The sequence below is a fragment of the Pyrgilauda ruficollis genome, unplaced genomic scaffold (genome assembly GCF_017590135.1).
Source record: "Pyrgilauda ruficollis isolate IOZ18807 unplaced genomic scaffold, ASM1759013v1 scaffold41, whole genome shotgun sequence".
Classification (NCBI taxonomy): domain Eukaryota; kingdom Metazoa; phylum Chordata; class Aves; order Passeriformes; family Passeridae; genus Pyrgilauda; species Pyrgilauda ruficollis.
Window position 1 is genome coordinate 2,248,318 of NW_024525601.1, and position 24,823 is coordinate 2,273,140.

At 41.4% G+C, this 24,823-nt stretch overlaps 1 protein-coding gene across 1 annotated transcript; it reads right to left on the reverse strand.

Moving 5' to 3' along the window:
- IMPA2 (inositol monophosphatase 2) lies at positions 1-21,939 on the reverse strand. Its single transcript, XM_041477782.1, has 8 exons — positions 21,774-21,939; positions 15,574-15,707; positions 10,866-10,970; positions 8,998-9,043; positions 6,663-6,771; positions 3,080-3,188; positions 2,778-2,929; positions 1-1,973 (listed from the first exon to the last, which is right to left on the reverse strand). The coding sequence occupies exons 1-8, from the start codon at positions 21,888-21,890 to the stop codon at positions 1,858-1,860; spliced, it is 888 nt and encodes a 295-aa protein (XP_041333716.1). The 5' UTR covers positions 21,891-21,939; the 3' UTR covers positions 1-1,857.
- Between the last annotated feature and the right edge of the window lie 2,884 nt (positions 21,940-24,823).

Below are 24,823 nucleotides of genomic sequence, written 5' to 3' on the forward strand. Positions count from 1 at the left end.
GCATTTATTATTTGTATTATTATAGCACCTCGGTGCCTAGTTGTTGACCAGAATCTCATCCTATTAACACTGTGAAAACCCAGAGCCAAACTACGGTAGCTCCTGCCCCAGAGGGCTTACAATCTCCTTTTCCAAACAGGGGTACAGAGAGATGGAGGGGGTAAAAGGGAGCAGTGACAAAATGTTGATCACTGTGATGGAAAGTGTTGATTTTCTGCAAAGAACCATCAGCTTTTAAATGCTTAGTTGGATTTAGGTATTCCTCACACAGTCACTATTTTGTATTTCTCATGAAACAAAAATCAAGAAATCACACAGAACATCATGTTATATTCAGTGAAAAACATTTTTCATTGCAAGAAACACACACAAGGTTATTTTTAAAAAATATTGTTTAGTTTGTATCTTCTAAGCAGACATCTGAACACATTAAAAAATTCTACACATGCAGTGTACAAAAAAAAGTTAGATTTTCAACCAACTCTTTTTGGCTCATTCCTTTATTCAATTTGCACTCTTGCAAAAAAGATACCTTTTAATTAAATTTTTGATGAAAAAATAGAAGTGATTTCATATGAACTGCTTTTCTCGACACACTTGTGTTTTCCCTGTGCTCACGATTTAAAACACAATCTAAATAGAAATTATGGATTAGATACATGGATAGGGAACAACTGTGTATTTAGGAAATCTATGTAACTGATTTTACCGGCTTTTCTGATCAAAAAGTGTGATTACAACGTTGTGCAAGAAGGGCATGTGATTTATAACTTTTTGCAAGCATACCTTATGTGCATATTTTTAATAACTTGCCTGTAGGGACCAAATCCTGCTGTTCTGCTTGAAGTTTCTCTAAAATCAACAGCTCTTTGACACTGAGCTCTATTCTCCTGGCCCCCTACTGCTGCGTGTCATAGTTAATACTGTGAGTAACTCAGCTTGAGTTCAGTGTTCCTGGTTTTAACTATAAGTACTCTATGGTAGTAATTGTTTGCAGGTTTGAGTATCTTACAGAGGCCTACAGGACAGTCTGATTTATGGCCATGCAGAGGGATGAAGGGAAACAAAACTAGCTGGGCAGTTTGTAAAACAATTAAACATTTTCCATGGTCAGCTCTGCTATTTGCCATTTGGACAGCCCTGACTGGAATCACCTAAGTAACCTAAAAAAACCCTTACCTGAAAACAGCTTCCAATATTAGCTTTCTTCTCTCTATGCATTCTCTAAGTTGCTGTAAACATCCAGGGTATCCATATATATACACATACACCCCCGGGGATGTGTGTGTATACATGCATGGACACGTGTAGGTGCCTATACACACATATATACACACACACAGACACACAGACATGTACATATATGGATACAGAGCTATGACGTCGTTAGGAAATAACAATGCCATTTTTATTGCATTCTTAAGTATCGTGGAACAGGGGTATTATTATAGGCACACATCTCAACTACTCCTCCTTTACTACAGTCCTAAAGCTCATTTACCTGAGATCTGCATCTGTAAAAATAAAGTTCCATTTTTTAGCTGCGTGTTACAAAAGACTAAATATCAGCCCCACAGATATGAAATTACAACTTAATTTTGAGACTAATTTGCTACAAGTAAAATATTCTATCTTATAAAAAAGATACTGCTGAAAGAGATACATATTAAAAAGGAAACACGATTCTTAGAGGTCTAAAAATCTCCCTATGCCTTCCCACATGGTAATAAATTTATAAAAAATATTTGACACAGAAAATCTCCCCAGAAACCATCCTGCTGAAATCACGTACCCTTTCAAGACAGCCATCTCGCAAACGTTACGCGGTTCGGGAGGCAAGCTCCGCACAACGAGCGTTTAATTCTCGTCGTCCCGCCGGTAGTGAATAGTTTGTATTTCCTGAGCTATGAACATGGCCATCTCTCTCGTGCCTGCAGCAATCACTCGGCAGGACATAAGATCCAGAGGTCCCCCTGAGGACAAGAGGATTAATGAGAAGTGTCTTAAATATAAGCCATGCTGTAATTAGATAGGGTCAGAAACACAGAAACAATTTCATACATAGCTCCTTTTGGGGTGGGAAGGACAACCTAACTCAACAGCTCCTACATGGAAATCCCCAGTGAAAAATTATTTTATAAAATTCTAGATACAGAGCCAAAGTATGCAAGAGGAGCAGTGAATGCCTGGATTTGTTCAGTAGCCAACAATAAATGCAATATTTCCCTCTTTCAGCAATGGGACAGAAATTAGTTCATTCAGCATACCCTTGTTAATCCACCAGATCTTTCCACAGTATCCAGGTACCGGTCACCAGTAAACCAATACTCTGAGATGTGTACCATCTAAATTAATTAAGCAATAATCTGGAAACAGTGCTGCCCTTTACTTCCTCTGAGTAGTTTCTAGCCATACATGTCCAAACTGGTGCCTTAGAGTCCTCCTTTCTCAGGAGGATGTCTCTGTTGAAATCTAATTGGGACGTCTGAGCGTACCTGCCAATCTCCTGGGCTGGTTCCTTACTGGAAATATGGGGCTTTACTCAAAGTCATGAAAACGCAGTTTGACTCAGAAGACCTTTGATGTGATGAAAGCCCATGCTGGAATTGCATCAGTGTGTTCTGAATCACCAGCCCAAGCCTAGTGGAGGGCACAGACCTTTCTACAGGATATTGCTAGAGATGAGCTAGAGCCACAGGGGTGACACAGGCTGCCCCGAGGCAGCCACTCACCCAGTCCCCCAACAGTCAATGGCAAAGCAAGGGCATTTTGCTCACCTGAAGTGTCTATCACAGTGCCACCTGCCTCTCTGATGATGACAGTGGCTGCTGCCAGGTCCCAGCAGTGCAAGCCAAACTGGTAATAGGCGTCTGCAGCGCCGGACGCCAAGTGGCACAGGGCCAGCGTGGAGCTCCCAATGACACGGACCCTACACCCCACAGCAACACAAAGAAGAAAATGCTTTTGACTTCAACCTATGTGTACAACACACTTGTTTCAGTCTTTTTTTTTTTTTAATTCCTTTTTTTAATGACTTTTTTGGTCACAAATATGAGACATATGCCACGAAACATCTTACCCATGTGCTTGGGCCTTGAGCAATCTCTCAATGTTACCAAGGAACAATTTCAAAGTTGCAGGGTCACGTTTTGGACCAATTTCTGTTAAAATTAAGGCCTTCGAGATATCTGCAATAGTAGAGAGATGTTTCCATTAATTCAACCGCTTCCAGGTAGGTTCCATAAATTTGTTTTTAAATTAAACATTAATGGACTTTTCACACAAAAATAATTTTCGTGTCCCTTTTTCTACCCCAAACTTTTTCATAAAGTGACAACTTTGCCTAGAAATTCAAGCAAGACTAGGTTTCTACTATCAAAAGGTCTGTTACAAACACACTAAAAATCCCCCACAAAACAGGAAGATTAAAACCAAGAATGCATTCTTACATTCCTTCTCTTTCCATACATTGTTTTATTTCATTGACCAGTCACCTTTTGGAAAATTCACTAATATTAGCAGTCAACTAAAAATAATCCAGTAATCTAACTGCTAATGATGTTAATCTATTCATATTTTAAAACAGGGTGGTTCTTGAATAGGGAATTCTAATGTAATTTGTTAACCAATTATAAACATTTGGGAACCCAGTAAGAGGAAAGAAAAGTTTCTCCCTAAATCAATCACCTAGAAATAGCCCATTCTGGCATTTCAAAGACTGAAGACCCGTTATGACAGAAAAAAAACTTCTTATAACTTTCTCATAAAGTAAAGCAGTATTTTTAATCATAATAATCTGTGAAGGTTCTATTTTTCTTGTGTTCAGCAAAGGCAATGCTGTCCTAGAGCAGACAGAGATACCAGCCTTGTGTACAGTCAAAGGAGGGACTCACAGTGGCTTGAGAGGTGTTGAAGCAGTCCTCATGTGAGAGCTGAATATTGCCAGGCTACAGTAAGAGTGTGCCAGTGTAGGTGGGGATGGCTGATCCATGCCAAGTGTCCCTGCTCCTGCTGTGCCAGCCGAACTCAGAGGCGTTAAAGGGATGGCAAAACTCAAAGGTTTTGTGGTTGAGAACTCACTGACTGGGCTGTGCCCCGTGCCAGGTGTCACCTCCTACCCTGGGCTAAAGGTGAGGCTTTCACTCAGGTGGGCAACCTCTACCTGGTTCTTACAGCTACCTGCATGAGCTGAAAGTTCTCCACACAAGGAGCAAGGAGGTTTTCAAGAGCAAATTAGGATGGAGTGAGGCACCATTTGATTAAACAGCCTACCAAAGAGTTTATTATTGCAGATGAACCTTATGGATTTGAGCAATGTGGTAAAATGGCTGGTAAGTAACAGGTATGTAATTAGATAAAAAGTTACAGGGTGTCACAAATACTAACTGGAGGAACGTAGATTCAACTGCTGCTTTTTAAATTACTGTGTTAAAACAGAAAAACACCAATCCAGGCACGCTGTAGGGTATTTGTTGTTTAGCCACTACTAAAAATTCTGGATGGTGAAAGCAATCTGCCTTAGATTATTTTGCATAAGAGACCCAGTTTATAATCAGAGAATATTTAATGTCCATGTCATTGCTGAAATGCACCAAGCATTCACACCATGCCAGTCATAGTTAAGTTGTAACTGAGACAGTTATTCTTATGTTATTAAAATATTTCTAATGCATAGACAGATCTCTTCAATTTTCCTCAAGGCTACAGCTGGAAATTGGATGAACAGACTAAGGCAACTAAGAGGGAGGTCTCTGCTTAGGAAAAGGAGCTGACTGATCACAAGACACTATGAGATTTCAGGAATTCAAGATATGGGCTTGGTAGAAAAGTTTTAACAATGATATGGATAAATTTATGAGGAAAAGATCAGTTCTGTTGACCCCAAAAGATTAAAAAAAGAAACTACATTTACAGTATTAGCACAGATAAGGCCTCACATGAATCTAAGCATGAGAAGAAAGTATCACTCAAGATAACAGGGAAGATGGATCCTTCACTTAAATGTATCATAGCTGCATGGACTCCCTACTAAAACATCTACAAAGCTGGGTGTTGACAAAGAACAATGTTTGCCTGGGCTGTGATTTCAGATGACTAAGCCTGAACAATGAATGTATAAGTGTAGATCAACAGCACACAACAGTCACATTTCCTGAAAACAAATGGCATCAAGTGACATGACAGCTTAGATCTCAAACACATCATGGCCACTTCAATTCCAGTGGCAGGTAGAGAGAAACACAAGTCTGTCTTCCAGAGTTGGTTTATTTCACTGAAGCCACAGCCCTTAGAGAGCAACTGTGATTTAAAACACTTCTAATATCAGTGGGAGTGAGATTAAAGCAGATCCAGCTTCACTGGTGAAAATTTCTCACCACAAAATGATGTATCTCAAAACAAAAGAAAATTTCAAAGCATTTGGAAGGGCGGAAGGTCTATTTCCCTTGCTGTGTTCTAGACACCCACATAGAATGGATGTCTAGAGAAAGGAAGACAGAAGTGACACGTGCCAAAATTGTTCATTGCTCAGCTGGGAACCAGAACTGACTGCAAAGGCGTGCGAGGCCATTTCCACAGTGGTTCATGCAGTCCAACTGGGAGCACCTCCAGCTCTCCCTCATAGTCTCTGCCAGTATGGGCTTTTTTGGAATATGAGATATTTGAGCACTGATTAAAATGTGATGTATAATCAATGACTAAAATCTTAGGTATTTAAGATTTACAATGACTTTACAATCTGTCTCTCCAAATATGTAGACCCCAGATCACTGTTAACTTAGATGAACAGCCAAACTTCCAAAATTTCAGGTGAAATTTTGATGCAGGGTCTGCTTCAGGCACTAAAGAAATCTGTATGTCAAAATGTTTGAATATACTGTGTTTTGAGCTCATTAAATCTCTCTTTGGGGTGAAATTTTTACCACCTAATGTGTACAGTGGTGCACATTTCTGTCACATGTCTGCTTCCATTTACAGCTGAGTGCTATGCTCTCCTCGCATTTTGATTAACTAAAAGAAAACTTCTCTAAATAATACCAAATTATTGTTTTCTATCATCATTAGGTAAACAGACAGGCCTATGACTTGGTTTAAATATAAATAAAAGATAAAAGAATTCCATTCAAGCGTTGGCCAAGTGTTGCTGGCTATTTGTACATCGAAACACACTTCACACACCAGAGCAAGCTGTTAAAGAACCCCTAATGAAGCATGCACCCTTTAATTCACTGTTAGCACATTTGCCTACAGACACCAGACACTCTGTGACGTACAAGTTCATTGGAAAAGAAGTGAATAGCAGCCACAATCATACTCTGAACTCAATTCACCATTCCCATTGCATCTGGCTTATAAAAAGTTATGCCAGGGCTTGGCTGGAATGAAACTGGTGAATCCACACATTCTTCCTTATTTTAAACAGCAGTTGTGAAGCAAAATAATTTAGGATTATTTAAATAGTTCATATTCAGATGTATATTTTAAAAAGAAAAGGAGGAAAGTGATTTTTCAGAAAAAAAACAAACACAAAACAACAAAATTATCATGCAGGTGAAATACTTTCCATCAGGATAATGATGTTCATTATCCTAATGATGATTTGCAACAACTCTGAAACAAAATTAATATATTCCTTTTAGAGTTCTAACAAAATCTAGACCAACCTGTCTCTTTTGATACCTGAAGCCTTTTGTCATTACAAAATGCCCCTTGACCTCTTCTACCAGTGTATAATCGTTCTTCAGTGCAGTGGTAAATTACACCAAATTCAAGCTTTAAGATTTTGAAAAGGAAAGAAATGAATGCAACTCAAATTACTCATCATAAATATAAACAACTACTAATGGCAAAAAGATCAGCAATATTTTAATTGGTACACATATTAAAGATTACACTGATGCTAAAAAACTGGAATAATTTTACTATTAATGTGATATTGAGATATAGGTCATATAAAATTCAGTTTATAAAGAAAAGTTCCTGATCCTCTAAATTGTTACTCACAGCTTGTTTCTGTTCACATTAGAATGGATTAAACACTGAGTTGTTTTCAAATGCAATTGAAATGTTTTTACTGAAAATACGCAAGACCTCTGAGGCAAGACTCTGAATGCTTTGCTTTCACTGGTGAGCAGTTACTCCTTGAAGCAACCCCACTGACCTTGGCTGGACCACAAAGATTTGCAGCCCCAGGATCAGTTAGGCATCCAACCTCAGGAGTCATGGCACCCTCTGCTAACAGTGGATGCGTTTGTAGGCACCTCAGCTTTCGTGGCGCATTGAATTTGCCTACGTTTTCAATCAAAGCAGTACGCTCTAGTCACTGGTTCAAATCCTTCTCTGCAAAATCCTTTTGTGAAGATCTCTTGAAATCACAAGACTCCAAGAGAAGGAGTTTGGACAGAAATACCCTAAATGAAAGCTTAGGAATGTGCAACACTGGACTTTTCGTGGGAGATTCTGTTTACCAACGAAAAGAGGGTCAGAATTAGACCCTTGATATTTGAAATATTTATTACTTTAGTAGGCTTCACCAAAAGACTTTAAAGCACTTAAAAAACTTCAAGGGTCAGCTCTGAAAATTGCCCCTAGATCGGTAATATTAGCATTATTTAATTTAGGGTTACACAAAAATTAAGTGACTTGCCCGAGGTGTCTGAAGTTGGCCACAAGGTCAAGAAAACATCTCAGATGTTCTAGACTTCAAATCTTCTCCTGTTGCACTCGGTGCTCATCAGAGACAATTTAAAGACTGTCCTGGCTCCCTACCCTGAGATCCCATCTAAACCAAGGGGTTTTTTTTGAGGAACACACTATTTATAGACTCTTTCCCTAAAGACATCTGCAGGAATTTCTTCAAGGCTTATAATCAGGCCAGTTCCCCTGTGTGTACTTTGGCTCCTTTTCAGTTTACTCTTTTTCTCTGCTTGTCCTAATTGTTTAATTGAGGGAGATTTAACAGCATTCTTTACTTTTGTTTCAGCTTTGTTTAGTTTACATAACCCAAAATATGCAGCATCAAAATCATGATGGTGTTCTAGAAAACATAAATATCAGCGAAAACTGTCTGGTAATAAAATGTAGTGTTCAAAAGAACCTTTGGCAATGAATAAATTTCAGAAAAGCATGGAAGCGTTTCTCTGCAGTTTCCATGTTGGAAAAGTCTAACCAGAGAAGTACACAACATTATTCTGTTTAAATCAGTAAGAGGTACTAGCACATCTGAAAACTTGGTCGTTACTGCACAGAATTCTTGCTGGCTTTGTTTAAAGCTATACATATATTAAAGATTGTGGAATTAGGCTGAAAGAGGCACATTCATTGGCAACTTGAGTAACTAGTTATTTCATAGATATATATCAAATTGCAAACCAGCAACATCTGGAGAAAAGGCACTAGCACAAATGAGTGTAGCTAGGAAACTCAAAATGGCACATTGGAAGGCTAGGTACCTTCCCACCCTCACTATAATCAAGGTCTTATGTGGTAAATGTAGCTATTTTACTATGTTAAGAAAAATACAAATGCAGATTGAATGAACTAGGCCCATAATTTTGCACTCTTCATAAAATCAGCTCTACATTGATTCCTAGCAGGAGTTAGCTTTCACAGATACTGCTAGCAGGAAAGAAGCAATAATAATAACACAGGAACACTGGGATATATGTTTAAGTTATGAAGAGGCTGCACTAAATCAAACTTATTATGGTTTTGTCTAACTAAACCTTGCTGACACCAGTACTTCCTTCTTCTCCAAATAAATCCCATAATACTTTTAATAATACATAGAATTTTTTTTAATTGCCAGTTGGCATAAATAGGTTTTGCAGAACTATGATTTTAGATGAGTAGAGCATGATCAGATGCATTTAAAAAGCATAGGAAAACCTGAGTAGTGACTGATTTTCCTAATTTTTTTTTTTTAAATTTAAAGTTCCCACATGGTTTTGCGACTTCTGCCAACTCTCAGGTGCCCATCTTAAAGAACATACTTCATACCTCTTTGTTAACAGCAAATCCAATGCTCACTGCCACTGTTGGAAATCTGTGAAAATATGAAATAATAAGAAATGAAGTAGTACTGATGAAAAATCTCTCAACTTATTCCTTATGCAACCCCCTTAGGCAACAAAATCCCACATGGAGCTCTGTGAATTTACTTGTCAAAATGCCCTTGACATTACAGTATTTCTCCTTTGTCAGCCTCTTTAACTTCGTCAATTCCTTTTGAAATGTAAGTTAATATTGGAGAAGGCAAGAAATAAACTCATGAGGACATCACAATTTTTACACTGAACATGTAGTGTATTTTAGGGATGTTTTTGCTTTAGTGTAATGGAATCATCCAGTATAAAACCACTAATGTTATAACAAGTCATTGCTTTTAAGAACACACTTCGTTCAAGCTTTGCATCTGAGATGGCAATTAAGTAGCATGGAGATGCCTAGCTGCTGACACCAACACAAAAAGAAACAAATTCCTCTACGCTGTCCTTTTTCGAAGTGATGATCATGTATTTAATTTGGTCCTTTTGACTAGAGCATAATTATTACATTTTAAACAAAGAAATAAATTCATTTCTTAGAAACACATTTCAAAAAGGACTTTGGAAGTCCAGAAAATATTGCTAGAAAGAGGAAATGTCACTTAATTGCATGAAATATCAACACATGATACGGCCCACCTCCCCTGGAATTCTGTGTAATTGCACCAAAAGTCAAGGAAATTAGTCTTCTTTTTTTTCTTTATGAAAATTGTAGCTATTTTAAAGCCGCTAACTATTAGGCAGGGTTTCTAACTACAAATATTATGAATAGTCATTAGTTCACAGCTCCTAACACTCGAATGGTGAATTAAAATCTTAATTTTTGCAGCAAGGACCCCTAGATTTCGTTTTGCAGAGGTACTTTAGAAATGTAACACCAGCATCTCTGCACAGCTCAGTTGTCAGCGCTGCTCTACACACACGCAGGGGTGGCACTTCCCAGGAAGAAGGAAGCGCCTGTGTCTGAAGGGGAGAACTCCTGGAAGGAATGTGCAAAACCCAGGGAGGCGCTGGGCCAAGTGTGCTCACAGCACAGCCTTGTTCCTCCGGCACCGCTCGCTCGGGTCCTGCACGCTAATGTGTGCTGGCTGTGGGGGAGCCAGGGCTGTGAGCGAGCTGGGGCTGTGAGCCGGGGCTGTGAGATGGGAGTGTGAGATGGGAGTGTGAGCTGGGAGTGTGAGCTGGGAGTGTGAGCCGGGGCTGTGAGATGGGGCTGTGAGCTGGAAGTGTGAGCTGGGGCTGTGAGCTGGGAGTGTGAGCTGGGGCTGTGAGATGGGGCTGTGAGCCAGGGGTGTGAGCTGGGGCTGTGAGCTGGGGGTGTGAGCTGGGGGTGTGAGCTGGGGGTGTGAGCTGGGAGTGTGAGCTGGGGGTGTGAGGTGGGAGTGTGAGCTGGGGCTGTGAGCTGGGGCTGTGAGCTGGGGCTGTGAGCTGGGAGTGTGAGCTGGGGCTGTGAGCTGGGAGTGTGAGCTGGGGCTGTGAGCTGGGGCTGTGAGCCAGGGGTGTGAGCTGGGGCTGTGAGCTGGGGGTGTGAGATGGGGCTGTGAGATGGGGTTGTGAGCTGGGGGTGTGAGCCAGGGGGGTGTGAGCCAGGGGGGTGTGAGCTGGGGCTGTGAGCTGGGGCTGTGGGTTGGGGCTGTGAGCCAGGGGCAGTGGCACAAACTCCAGATAATGGCACAAACACAGCCTCCTCCACACACACCATGCCAGGTACCAGGAGATAAAGGGATGGCTCCTATGTGTGAGTCCCCTCTAGGGAAAAGCACAGAGAGGACCTGTGAGAAGCTACATTTTGTGTTTTGATGGGTTTCCCAGGCCATTTACCTGTGCACAAAGTTGCACGTTCCATCAACAGGGTCAATAATCCAGGTCGGACTGTCAGTGAGGACACATTTTGAACCTGCAGCAGTGGATTCTTCTGCAATAAACCTGCATTTGGTGCAAGGGTAAAACAAGTATCCCAGAACATTAGCTTACATACATGACTTGGAAAGCACAAGTCACAACCCCATCATTCTGGTTTTTAAGGGAGAACTTCTCCCTCTCTCCATAAAATATTCTTGTATGAATGCAAACACACATACTGCTTTTTAAATTTAGGAATTGGTAACTTTCATAGAGACTTTGAGGGAGAGTTCTCAAATCTACAGCATACTATTTTACATGGCAAAAATGAACTCTATTTATGTACACTTCCCCAGTACACCATTAAGGAAGCCAAGAAAATGAATGTAGAAATGATTCTGAACTGGCATCCCTGGAACTCAAGGAGAAATTTATTTTATGCAGAATATAATTTTATGGGTTAGGTCTGTCTCTTGAAGTAACTAATATAAACTGCAAACTGTACCTGCTTCTCTTCTGCAATCTAATTCAGTCAGAAGGAAATAACACACTCTTAGAAAATCCACAATCTTGCTCCTATCTGTATTTTTTACAGTAATCTGACTCAGGAAATGAAGAGGTTTACAAAGCTGGACTTTCTTTTTCCCATGACCCAGAAAAAAATCAACAAATTATTTTTTGTTTGTTTGTTTGGATGCACAAGGCACAAAATGAAATCTGAGATTATCTTCTCTTCTGTTGTTCTGTCCCAGTTTCTTTTAGTAGTTTTTTTTCTTCTTTTTCCCTGGGAAATGAACATCCAGTTCTGGCACATTTCCTGTCAACCTTAATTATCCCTGCTTTCCCATAAACTTCCCAAGGTCTTTTTCTGTAAGAGATGTGCAGGTGCTACTTTCACAGATTTTCATAAAATCCTTTATGTACAGCAGGAGTGGAATCCAACTGCTAGTACTGAATCTTGCTGGTGGTTTCACATTTGAACAGCTGGTAGTGGTATTCAGAGTTTCTGCAAATGCTTGAAGACAAAAAAGCTTCTCTCAAAGACACAAAGAGAAAAAAAAAAGGATAGAATAAAGAGAAAATGTCTTTTGCAAAAGAGTCCATCCCTAGGACTAGAGTAGCAGCTATTTTATTTTGTGTCTTCAACCTGTACCTCACGATTCCAGATAACACTTGAAGCCATGAGTTTAAAATGTTCTGCAGACAGCACAGGAGGAGACCTCTTGAATTTTCCAAATGCTACTCTGCCTCAACCTAAGTAGAAACAGACTATTCTGAGGGCATTATAGACTCCCAGCTGGTACAAAGAGGGAATTAGGAAGTGTTTGTTACTATTTTCATCTCCATTAAAACAGCTGAAGGACAAAGTGCTAATGCACAACTGAAAAATGAGAAAGACTTGAACAGGTGTTTGAAACTCTCAGTTCAACATAACACTTTGCAATCTCCTTGCTCTAAATATTCCACTATTTTGTCTTGTTGGTGCTGTATCACTTGACTTTTGCTTTAACAAATCCTGTAATCAGCATCCAAACCCAACCATGTCTTGTCTGTGCTGCTGGATGCAGAGGAGGTTCAGCTTGTAGGTAGAGCACCTTCCATCCCACCTCAGATTATCCATATTCCACATAAATTATACTTCTGCTTCAACCCTGTGCCAGCTCCCCCAGCTGGAGCTTGAACTATAGCTGCTGTCTGGCTAGTCAAAGAAAGGTGAAATGAGAACCTCATTAAAGACAGGAGCATTTCTGTGTAAGATGATTTGCCCTGAAGCATCCTGAGCCAGCCCCTCGCCTTTCTCTCACAGTGGGGGTGTGATGCTGCAGTCCCTGAGCTCAGAAATGCTAACCTGGAGCTGGGGCACAGCAGCGCCACTGATAAAATCTTCATGCTCAAGAGCAATTTTTCCAAAATGGATGTAGACCAAATTAGGTGCACATTTTATGAAATCTGGGCTAACAGGTAACAAAACACCCCCCTTACTGCTATACAACACTGGGAAATGTGAGAGTCCTGCAAGGTCACCTCACATGTCTCGCTCTGTGTCCTGTAAAAACCTGCAAACTAAGCAAAACACTCGGTGTGAAGTACTGGAGTAAATTCTAGGAACAGCTTGAGAAGTGGGAAGGGTAAACACCTCATTAAAATAGTTAATTTAACATGCCAGCCTGCCAGCTCTGCTGACCTCTGCTCAAATCTGGATTACACTTCACTCCCACTGAAAATGAGTCTACTAATTTTAGCCAAGCCTTAGACTACATCTGCTCGTGCCACGGTGCCACTCTGAAATTCACTGCAGGAAGAGCAGGGAAGCTGTAACACACCATAATCTGCAGCAGGAATGATACCCAGTCAAATGCAGGAGACTCAGTCTGGGCAGGTGCCTCACCTATCCCAATACGGGGAACCAAGAACAGAACGATGGGAAGCTAGAGTTGGATGTAACCTCCTAAACTCCTGTGTCCTGATTTTAATGTCTACAGAATTAAAGCCACAAGTCCGAGAACAGAACGATGGGAAGCTAGAGCTGGATGTAACCCTCCTAAACTCCTGTGTCCTGATTTTAATGTCTACAGAATTAAAGCCACAAGGAACACAAAAGATGACAGTTTGTGTCAAAATAGCAAGGGTAAATGTTGGGATAGCCTTTTGCAACCCGCAGCCCTTGGTAGTCTGGCTGTGCCTACCTACAACTCTTGAATCAATCTGAAAAAATATCCTTTTGAAAAGACTCACCAGGGCACATCAGAGTACTAAAAAGTGAGCAAAGAGTAAAACTTGAGTGAACTGTGAATGAAGATGATACATACCACTTAATCAAGAAGAAAAAAGGAAACATGGGACAGAATTACTTTTTGAATGTATTTCTCTTTATTTCTGAGTATCTCAGTATATGCTGTTATACACTACTTCAGTATATACTGGAAATATACTAATTCCAGTATCTCAACACTCATAAGCACATCAGTGCAAATGGCAGATTCTAATACGATCCCTTTTAATTTTTCTAACACCTAAAATCCATTTTTGATTCAGAGGACATAAGACTCAAGATGATTTAGAAGAAAAAGAAATCACAGAAATTTTCCGTGCTGCTTTCAACCTGGTTAGGCAAAAGACTGAATACAATATAAATGATATTTCATATTTTCACTGTACTTCAATTTAACCCCTGACTGTTTTTGTAGACTCCTCAGTGCATGTGTTTTAATCTAGTCTAGTTAAATTTAGCTTTAATCTATTGTTTAATTCAAATGCATTAATTATCTAAACAAATTCTAAGCAAACCAAACAACCACTATCAACAAAATAAGATTGTCTTGAAGAAATGAAGTTCCTTCATTTACTTATAAAGTCAGAAGTTAACTGTATGGAGCTGATAAAATCTGGGATTTTTCAGTTGCTAGGCCTATGTTGACCTTACAACTTTTGTTCCCATTCTGAGGAACTTGAGTGTGTCTGGTGATTCTCATTTTATGAGAAATGTGTAGGTTTTATGTTCTCTGCCAGACTGTTCAAGAAAAAAAAAAAACCTAACATAAGAGTGGCGATGAGAGAAGAGCACAGCCAGTAATAGTAGAAGGAATATTACACAAATAATAGGCTTGTAAAGCCTGGCTCTCTCTTGAGAATTGCAGCCAAGAACCACACACTATGCTGTACAGTACTGCTTCTGCCATCACATACAGCATGTATTTAGAAAGCCATATTTAGTATAAAAATATTCTTTCTGCTCCTTTTTATGGTGTTGGTTTTTTGCCCAGCAGCACCACTGACAATCAGATTAGTAGCTGGGCCCTTCAGATTTTCCTCTTTGTTCATTTCTGCACAGCACTAGAATGCAAGGCTCATCCCCACCAGAGATGCCCCCAGTTAGAAGGAAGTCAGACACTATTTAAGGGATACACAGGCCTTGCACTGGCTCTGCAGGAAAATTAATTTTATCCACTGCAGTCAAATGTAGAAATCAATGTCAGTCTCTACATCAAACCGAACCTGGCAACTAATACAAACCCTCTCTCTAATCTGTACATGAGCTGAGTTGTTATTTTCAAGTGGATCACAATAAGTCAAGAGGAATCGACCACCTGATCTACTTTTTAAACCTCGGGTTTGCACCCCATGTAGTAATTTATAGGCTGTTTATGAGTAGGCATCAAATAATGATGATGATGACAAACAGCCCTGCTTCCCACTGACTCTCTCACTATGGAACACAAGGTAAATGTAATTAAATGCACTTTTACCTCTCCTGATCTGGCAAATGCATATGTGTGATGGCAACAGGAAAGGTCTACAGGGTGGGACCTTTGCTAGCATATATTTCTGCTCTATTTTTATAGATAGCATTAGCAAAATTCTTATACAGTAGGCAACAGACCAGTGTTCTGAACATCATGGAGATCCACATGAAACCTTCATCCATGATGTCCCTACAGGGGAAACATTGCTATTAAATACATATATCAGGAAACACAGGAAATATAAAGTACTAAGTTTAGGGAAATGGTACTTTTTTAAAAAACAGGAGTCCTACGAAAGTGTAGGAACAATAGGTTAATACATAAGAAAGATACAGAGACATAAGAAAGATACACAGACTTTTAAAGTTCCCTTTATATACCAGTCAGAGATGCAGCACGTACAGGACAGAAAAAGGTCATTGTTAGTTTCTATAGGCACTCACCTGTGGGAGGGAAATTTCTCTTTCAGAACAGAAATAATTAAATTTTCCACAAAATGATCAGTTTCTGTCACGAGATCTGCTGCAGATGTCTTTGTGGACACTTGTTTTTCCTCTGTTAGAGCTTTCCTAATAATCTGAAACAGAAGTTCATAAATCAGATTTGTTGGGCATTCAGCCCATGCATGCTAAAATAACATCTTCACTGAAAAAAATATAGCTAATCCTGAAAAACAGCTGTAGGCCTAATTCTACCAGAGGCTGTTATAATTTTTTGACAAAAAATCCTTCTGAGCTAATGAGTACTCTTTTGGAACATGGCATTTTGAATCACTGCAAAAACCACTCCTGACAGTTCAGAAAAGGATTGATTAAGGGATGCAACTAAGAGAATAAAAGGATGAAGGCAATCATCATGATTTAGAAAATTACCGAAAGCACACACAAGGTAAGAAAAAACCTCAAGGCTCAGGCATTTTTCAAGGAAAGCCTTTTTTCTTTCTTTTTTTCTTTTTTTCTTTTTTTTTTTTATTTTTTAATATACAGGGCCAATAGCTAACTTCTCTCTTACTTTAACAGATATGCAATAAGGCAAACATAATTGGTTTCCATTTTGCCAAAAAGACACATTGTTTTTTTGGGGGGTTTTTGTGGTTTTTTTGGAACTTTAAATGCTGACCACCCTCTGGCTCCCAAATAATTGCCATGTATTTAACAAGAACAAAAATTGAAGCTTTCCCTAGACATGAAACCAATGATTTAAGCCTGCACTCTCTTCTGGAAATGTCTTTATCTGATTCTCCAGGGTATTACTGTTACAAGCTCAAGTACAAATGCACATATGGGAAAACACTTAATGGAAGATTTTCACCATTTTCCCATTTTGGTTTTTTCCCCACTTCTTCATTAAAAATAAAAATAAAGGGACAAGGTGCAAAAGGAGATAGCTTATTTTTTAATCAGTGAAAATGATAAATTATTTAAAACTTTAAAAAAACAAACCAAAACAAAGCAAAAATTAAGCACCACTTATTTGTAACCCAGCAGTAATAACATCAACGTTCTAATTCCCATCTAATACTTATATATTTAAATTGCTTAACTAAATTTCCATTGATCAAAGTATTTTAAAACCATTGAGAAATACTTGATGACCAAAGAAAATGGTTCTGCTGCATTATGCATGGGAAAGGGAATCAGAAACTCCCAAATGTCATCTCAACTCTTGGTTTTTATAGTATAAAATACTATATTTGAAGGGTGCGATAATTGATCTGACAAGTAATGGATATGGGCAACTATTGCCTTACTACAGAAGATATCTGGACTAATGCTTCTGTTTTGTGAGCTGTAAAACATCAGTTGTACCTATTTACGGAGCTTGTGAGGGCAGGTAGTACTTTCCAGTTTGAGGTCTTGCTGAAGTTCATTACTGTATATCAAAATATGGACCACGCTTAATGTTTTTACTCCTCTCAATGCCCTGTGTGGTTGTCTTGAAGGACTTATGACAGAAGCATAAAACTTTAACTCCAGCAAGGCCCTTGGGCTCCTCTTCAGCCCAAAGCAAAATCCAAACCACTCCAACCACCCTCAGCTGTGTATTCTAAAAAAAAAAGCTATGTTGATTCCTTTTATTTTATTTACTCTTCTTTACTTTCCTATTGTTCTTACTGCTTGGAACTTCACACAATGAAATAGATGAGGAATGTCCTCCTTTTGACAGAGAAGATTTTAATTTCTTCTTAGCAATGCCACGCTCTTGACTTCTATTCAGTTTTAATGCATAGTAGATTGAGATTTTTGCAGCCATTTAAATCAGTGCCACTGCTCAGCAGGGCAGTGAGATAATACCTGAATCTTGCTGGGAAAGAAAAAGCAGAGATGAAACCTCTCTCCTGTGGACGTGCTCTGCAATCACTGATTGCATTGCATGCTCTGGTTGATCTCTCTCGTTTGAGTACAACCCTTTGCACATGCCAGATTCAAATTGAATATTTTTTCATTTCTGATCCTTTACCCAGTTGCTCACGACCGTTTTTAACTTTTTAACCCTGTCTGTTTCTCTGGTGGCCAGCATGAGGCTCCAGCCACTTTGGAGGTGGCAGTAGCCAAGGGTGTGCCTGCACTACGAAGTGGTGGCTGCTGGCCCTCCCACCTATCTCCTCTGTGGGCCCATGCCAAGGAGCCAGAACACACATTTAGCATTTACCAGCCCTGCAACGAGCTGCTTCTCCCCACCTCTTGTGCAAGCAGTATGTCAAGAGGAGAGGAGGAGACAAGTCATGGCGCTGGGCTGAGGTCACCAGCCACAAATGGGCACCACATCTGTGGAGGCTCACCCACAGCACGCAGGATGGACGCCTCTGATTCTGCCAACGCTCTGCCACTGACAAAGGGCTTGACAAAAGGGACCCCATGCATTTGCTCCAGCTTGTACAGGTATGCAATCCAAGCCAGAGTAGCCCCACACAAGAATCACATTTCCTGCGTAATTGATGAAAAACTTTTATTCTTTGGAAAATGATCAAACAGCTCAGAGCAGTGTAGAATTCAATTTATGTTGAAAAATCCCTAGAAGTCACGTGCCTACAAAGGAGTGTTAGAGCCTGCTGCCTCAGAATACTTTGAGAGCACCACTCAACTCCTCTCCTCGCAAAAGCCTTACAATAATGTCTGTGGATACCTGCTACAATTGCCTGGTCTTTCCAGATGGACATGGGGTTCCATAAAAGTCTCACTCTAGGTTAAAGGTAGCAGGCAAGCAGAAACCAAAGGAACTACAGGATGATGAAATGGAAACAAGAGGTTGCACCTTATCCCCATTGTACAATGAAATTGGCAATCAAGATGCTGTCATTTGGCTGTAAATATATTTTACTAGACTTTATTCCTGTACTAGGGCTGGTCCCTAGATTACAGAGATTTTTCAGCAATTTCTAAGCAACTGATTTTTGGGAGCATGGTTATTTACAGCAGAGCCATTTAACACTCTTAGCCCGTGCTGCCCCTCCTCTAATGCAGATCTTATCCTAATACCCTGCTTGGGAGCATTTGGGGGGTTATGCAAAGCAAGGGGTATTTACATCATGACATGGAGACCACATCACAGAGCGAGATCCATGCTCTCCCTGCTCCCTCCTTCACTTCCCATGGAGCAGGGGAAATGGACACACTGGACTCTTCTTTTTTTAATGCCCTTGTAAAATTTATTCCAACAAAGCAGAGTGAAGAAGACAGAGGGCCAAGATGCCTTTTCCCCCAATACCTGCCAGGAGAGCAACTTACAGTAGTGTGCTCATGTCAGATATTTCATTTCACCATACTGCTTGCACTCACCATACACTTCTGGAAGATCCAAGATAGATTTTGGATGCTTGCAATACTGTCCTGAAATATTTGCTAACTGATAAAATCAAACACCTAGATAAAAAGCATGAGTACCTGCAAATAATTCAGAAAATTCCAATCTGGTTTGCTAAAACATCTGTCTATGTTACATAGAAAATAGCCTAAAAATTTCCCCTGGGAACTAACATAATGGAAAAAAAAATTTTGCTTTTTAGAAAACCAGGGAAAGTTTTTTTTTTTTTTTTTTTTTTTTTTTAGTGGTATTCTGCTAGGTTTCTATGCCTCATAAAATTATTTTCCAGAAAAAAAAAGGAAAAAAAAAAAGAAAAAAGGAAGAAAAATAAGAGGAAAAAAAAGAAAAAGAAAAGTTTTGACTTCAGCATACTATGTCCTAGTGTTAGTTTGTTACTCTTATTTTTACCTGAATGTATGTTTACCCATTTTGGTGAAGCTTTTCCAATTCTGCAATTGGAGAGAACAGCGCAGATATTACTCAGTGCTCTTAACAGCATCAAAGATGCACAGACTAGTCATGCCTGCTTTTCTTGAGCAAAAAGTCATATCAAACCTATGGATGTACCCTCATGAACAGAGCAAGCAGCTTACTTACAGAAAAAGCAGAAGAGAAGTTTGAAAAAATGCAGTTATTTGTGGCCTTATAGAGTGAATTTTAAAGCAGGTCAATCACAGACATTACAAAACCATGACCATTCTAGTTATGAAACAGCCATATATATTAAATGAGAGCCTGTGATATTTCATAAAAGTAATAAGAACTAAACAACATGATGGGCAAGAGAAGCAATGATTTTAACCCAGTAATAGAGGTTACTCCAGCAACAACACTTTTGACACATATTCAAGCATCACTTTATTGGCCTTTTAAGTTTAGAAGAAACTACTCCAGAGTACAGACACTTATCTCTTGGAAAGAAGATATATTTTATCTATAGCCATGAAACACAATGCAATACAAATAAAGTAGTTGTATAAGACAAAAGGGGAGACCAGAAAATGGCATTACTGGTTGACCTTTCCTAGAAATCCAAAATCTGGAAGTGCACATTTTTCTTCAAGCCAAGACTCGTGTAGACATTTTCTAATGACTCCAACCCTTCCTAACCTGCCACAGTCCTGAGAAATGGAGCCCCTTAAAAGAAAGGCTGAAGTGGCAAAGTGTCACACAGGGATGGAGACTGGAGTTGGACCTGGGAAGACAGAGAGTGCAAGCAGATTTCTGGGGATGGAGGTAAAGGTGGAAAGGTCTGAGAGGTGGGAAGAGAAGCAGAAGAAAAAAATGAACTTGACTAGTGGAACTGACTGCTTTTGGTGATCAAAATGACTCCCATTTTTATCAGTCAATTTTCACTAAAATTCCAGTCCCACCAAACACTGCACTAGGTGTCCTTAGCTCTAGTTTTGTTTGGCAATACCTGGAATCAGATTGACACTTAAATAAAAAAATAGAGCCATACCTGCACCTTTTCTTCCAGAAAGATCTCCAGTGCCTTTTGTAACAAAAAAGATTCCTTAGCATGACAAAATAATTGGAAAAAATAAATACCCAATTTCCAAAGTCCTACTTAAACAACATCCTTGACTGGTTTAAATTTGGTCTGCCAAGGAATCAGCTATTTCCTGCCATTTGCAAGGTAGCAATGGCAAACTGTAATTTCAGATTCAAGGATTAGTCTTACAGAATGTTTACTTCTTCTAGGAAAAAGTGCTCAGCCGTGATTTTCTGAGCAAGTGAAATTTGGGGAAGCTTAAAGCTGGCTTCACAAATTGGTATTTTGAGAAATAAGGTGTGGAGGCTTGAGCAAGTCATGAGTCTTTTCTTGTGAAATGGCTGGCAGAATGACTGTGCCGGAGAAACTCCTGTTTTGAGAGTCTGTGAGAGCATGACCTGTCATCCTGATTTGGATTATCCATTTAGTCCCTGCATTATTAAAACAAGTCTCCTCTCCTCTGGCATTCTGTTCATCTGTGTAGTTGTTTTTCACTAAGGAGAAAATATGTTTAATAACACACCCTAAGGAGAAGTTATGGGTCTTGGACTCAAGACAGAAAAGGGGGCTTCTTAAATCACAGTGTATAGGTATGAAGCGTGTTTCAAAATAGAAGAATGGAAGTGAGAGAGAAATATACATTGCTGAATAAATTTGTGTTTCACCCATTTTCTCAAACAATCAATCTGCTGATCCCACTTCTTGGCTCTGTTAGAAGTTTTGCTGCTGCACAGAGTGGGGTCAGGATGTCTCCTGAGATGACTAACCTGCTGTGTCAAAACACGGATCTGAAATAAGCTACTACAGACCTTCATCACACAGCTATTTATCCCTAGCAAGTGAATTTCGGCCACTCTGAAGACTCTGCCAGATCCAACAAGAGAAAACATCCTTGACACGGTTATTTTTCTCTGCACAAGCTGCTGGAAAACAAATGCAGACCCTGAAGGATGCAACGGCCAAGGGATGTGGCCTCCCAGGAAGGGGCCCCTGGAGGGGATGCAGCCCCCGAGGGCAGTACCCCAGGGGCTGGGCCCCCCCTGCCCGAGGCTGGGGCCTCGAGGGAAGGAGGAGGCAGGAGCCCCCCACGGGATGGGGCCCCCGAGGGATGTGCCCCCCAAGTTCTGGGGTGCCTCGGGATGGGGCCCCGCTGCCGCCACCCCTCCCGCGGCCGAGGGCTCCGCCGGCGGCCCGGCTGAGCGGGTGCCGAGCCCGCCGCCCTCCTCCCCCTGCCCAGCTCTGCGCACCGGCCAAGCGCCCGCACGGCCTTTCCTCACACCGGGAGAAGGCTCCTCCGGCAGCCCGGCCCGGCCCCGGCCTGGGGGCAGCCTGCCCGGCTCTCACCTGCCCGGCGCGGCGCGCCAGCTGCACCGCCACCTCCGCGCACTCCTTCCAGGGGTCGCCGCCGCCGCCGCCCGCCGCCGCCCGCCCTTCCTCCTCTTCCTCCTCGCACGGCTTCATCGCGGCGGCCGCGCTGCCCGGAGCGGGGCCGGGGGGCACGGGGGGCCCGGCTCCCCGCCCAGGAGCGCCCGCCGAGGAGGATGCCCTGGGCGCACACACCGCCCGGCGCTGTCACTGCGCGCCCCGGCCGCGCCCCGCCCCGCGCAGCGGGGCGGAGAGAGGCTCCCGCCGCGGTCAATGGGGAAGGCGGGCTGGCCGCTGGGCGCTGACTTTAGGTGAGCCCCGGGGGTGGAGGACGGCTGGGAGAGGCGGGGGTACCGCGGAGAGCAGCACCGCGGCCGCGCCGAGAAGGCGGGATGCGGCGGGCAGGGTGCGCAGGGGGGATGCGGAGGACAGAGCGCGCAGGATGCGGGATGCAGAGGGCAGGGTGCGCAGGATGCGGGATGCAGAGGGCAGGGTGCGCAGGATGCGGAGGGCAGGCTGCGCCGCCATCGCCGTGGCCGTGCCCCGGCCGCCCCTCCTGACATGGCGCCGGGAGCGCCCGGCTGGGGCTGGGGCTGGGGCTGGGGCTGGGGCGCTCCTGTGTCCCCCGGGAGAAGGAGGAGCAGCCGCGCTCCCAGGCCGAGCGGCCGCTCGGGGCTCCGCTGCCCCCGCGTCCCCAGAGCCAGCTCGCGGAACGAGGGCCTGGCTGTCGGCGTTACCGGGGCTTTGGGGGAAAAGCTGGCGGCTGGCATTGGCCATCTCCGGAAGGAAAGGGGAAAAGTGTGGGAAAAGCGGACTCGGGAGTTCAGCTTTGTTAGTGCTTGGGAGTTCAAATGTGTGGTAAAAAGTACATGGCCCTTTCTATTTTTCCCTTGTCTTCGTGTGTCATTTCGGATTTGTCAAGGATGAGAAGAAGAGAATTCAGAACCTGCTGTTCCAGAATCCGTATAAGCCAAATTGCCATGCCGGCAGAGCAGGGAACAGAGCTGAGCGATTCTGGATCCGCCTCTTAGAAGGAGGGCAGCCCAGGATGAATGCGTGCTTATGCAATAGAGCAGCCAGACTGTTGTGCTTAAAACACCGAGTGAGTGTTGGGAACACACACTTTATCTGTCAGAGTGAGGCTTTTCCAAATGACTTGTTCTGATGCACACTTGGCATTGAATGGGAAAAAAGAGAGCCCAGGGACTGAGTCCATCAGAATAGCTTTTTGAAAGGGGCATTAGGTACACAGAGTGAATGAAATTTGTTATTGTCTTTCAGCACCTGCTTTGTGGTTGAGAGTTTAATTTTCAGGGTAGAATAGAGATGTTTTAGTAGCAAACACATTTGCATGAAGAAAATTGCATAACACCACCATTTACTATCTCTGAGCACAAAATTAATTAATTTCCTAGAGACTAGGCCAAATTAAATTGATGTGGGCATTCTACTTAATGTAACAGACCCTAAATCTAGATCTATTTTCTTTTGATGTTTATCTTGTAGGACACAGATGACTTTAGGATGAGAGGGACATTCTTCCCTAGGCAGTTCACAAAAATGACAGACACTTTTTAAAATTAAGCACTTGGACCTTTTCCTTCTAAAGCAAGGGACTGAACTTCTTGGATTGTAGCACAAGAATTCAACTTCATTCTTTAAATTTCTAAGCTGCACCCTGGCACTGGATGCTACAAAGACAACAAGGCTGTCAGTCTACTTAATGAAATATTTTTTAGACCCCATTTTGAATAATAAAAAAAAAAAACAAAGTAACAAACTCTGAGAAGGTGAATTAACTGCTACACAAAGTGTAAAAGTATGGTTGAAGCATGAAATGATGAAATTTTGTTGAATAATTCCTCACCAAATGTTTGTCAATTTTCTGCTGACTGATTGTTCCAAGTGACTTGTTTCCTCCAAATGCATATTTGTGTCATTCTTATGTTAACTTAGTTTCCATAAGTGCAATAATCCTACAAACATGCAGTATAGCTTGAACTAGTATAGAACAAAATTGATCTGGATCCTTCTTTAATCTAAGTTTCCTCTAGGTTCTGGAAATCTGTGCTTTTTATTGCTGCCGTAGCATGAGGCATGTTCAGGACCTTCCCTAGAGAGTGTCTGTGCAGGGCCAGATGGGTAAACGTATTTCCTGGACTGCTGAGATGTAGTATAGACAGCTTTAACTTTGGTGAAAAAGAAAATGTACAGTTAATCGTGGCATTGCATTCTAGGAAGCATCTCAGACCATGATAGAAATGTTTTCTGTGTTTTTCCTTGAAAAAAACACAGAAAGTGTTTTTCAAACACACACTTTGTTCAAAAACAAAGTTGCCTTTGTTTTTCCTTGAACTACAAAGTTTTAGTTACTGAATTTACCAACAATAAAAGTCTATATCTATTGCTGGAACAGACTAGATCCTATTCTGATGTAGTGCAGATGGTTTCTTGCCCTATGCCTCGGGTCTGCCTCAATGCCTGGATATCTGTTGTTATTAGGCTGCCACAGGGGCATTTGGAAGGCTGTTTAAGGCATGTTTTAAAAGCAGGCAGTGTGAATTACAGTGCAGCAGGCAGAATACGCAAGTGACCCCACTGAAGGTATCTATAGAAAGTTACACAAAACATCACAGAGAAATACTGTTACAAAGAGGGGGAGGTGCTCTCCTCAACATTTTTCTTGGCAGGAGTATGTCCTCTTTCTAAGTGATGTCTGGAAAATAAGCACTTGAACAGTAAAACTTCCCCAACCTTCTCTTCATTCTGGTGGTAGAAGAGTGAAAATAGGGTCACCAGAGGTTGAACTTGAGAGGCTAAAATATCTGAATGAGCCCTCATTTTTTACAGATTCACTGCAGCTATGTGGCATGTGCACGTAGATTTAAAACAGAACTAGAAGGCCAGTAAAGAATACTTAGAAAATCAGTAACTGCAGCTAGTATTTTTAAGACCTTCCAAAATACTTTGCAAAAAATTACAGCTGCCTGTAAGGCCTTTAAATGGTAATATTTCCCTTTATCATTCTC

Coding starts and splice junctions, on each gene's coding strand:
- IMPA2 (XM_041477782.1), bottom strand. CDS start 21,890: ATGAAGCCGTGCGAGGAGGAAGAGGAGGAAGGGCGGGCGGCGGCGGGC. Junction 10,971..15,573: donor GAGAAATTTCCCTCCCACAG/GTGAGTGCCTAT, acceptor CACCAAATGCAG/GTTTATTGCAGAAGAATCCA. Junction 1,974..2,777: donor CACTGTGATAGACACTTCAG/GTGAGCAAAATG, acceptor TCTTGTCCTCAG/GGGGACCTCTGGATCTTATG.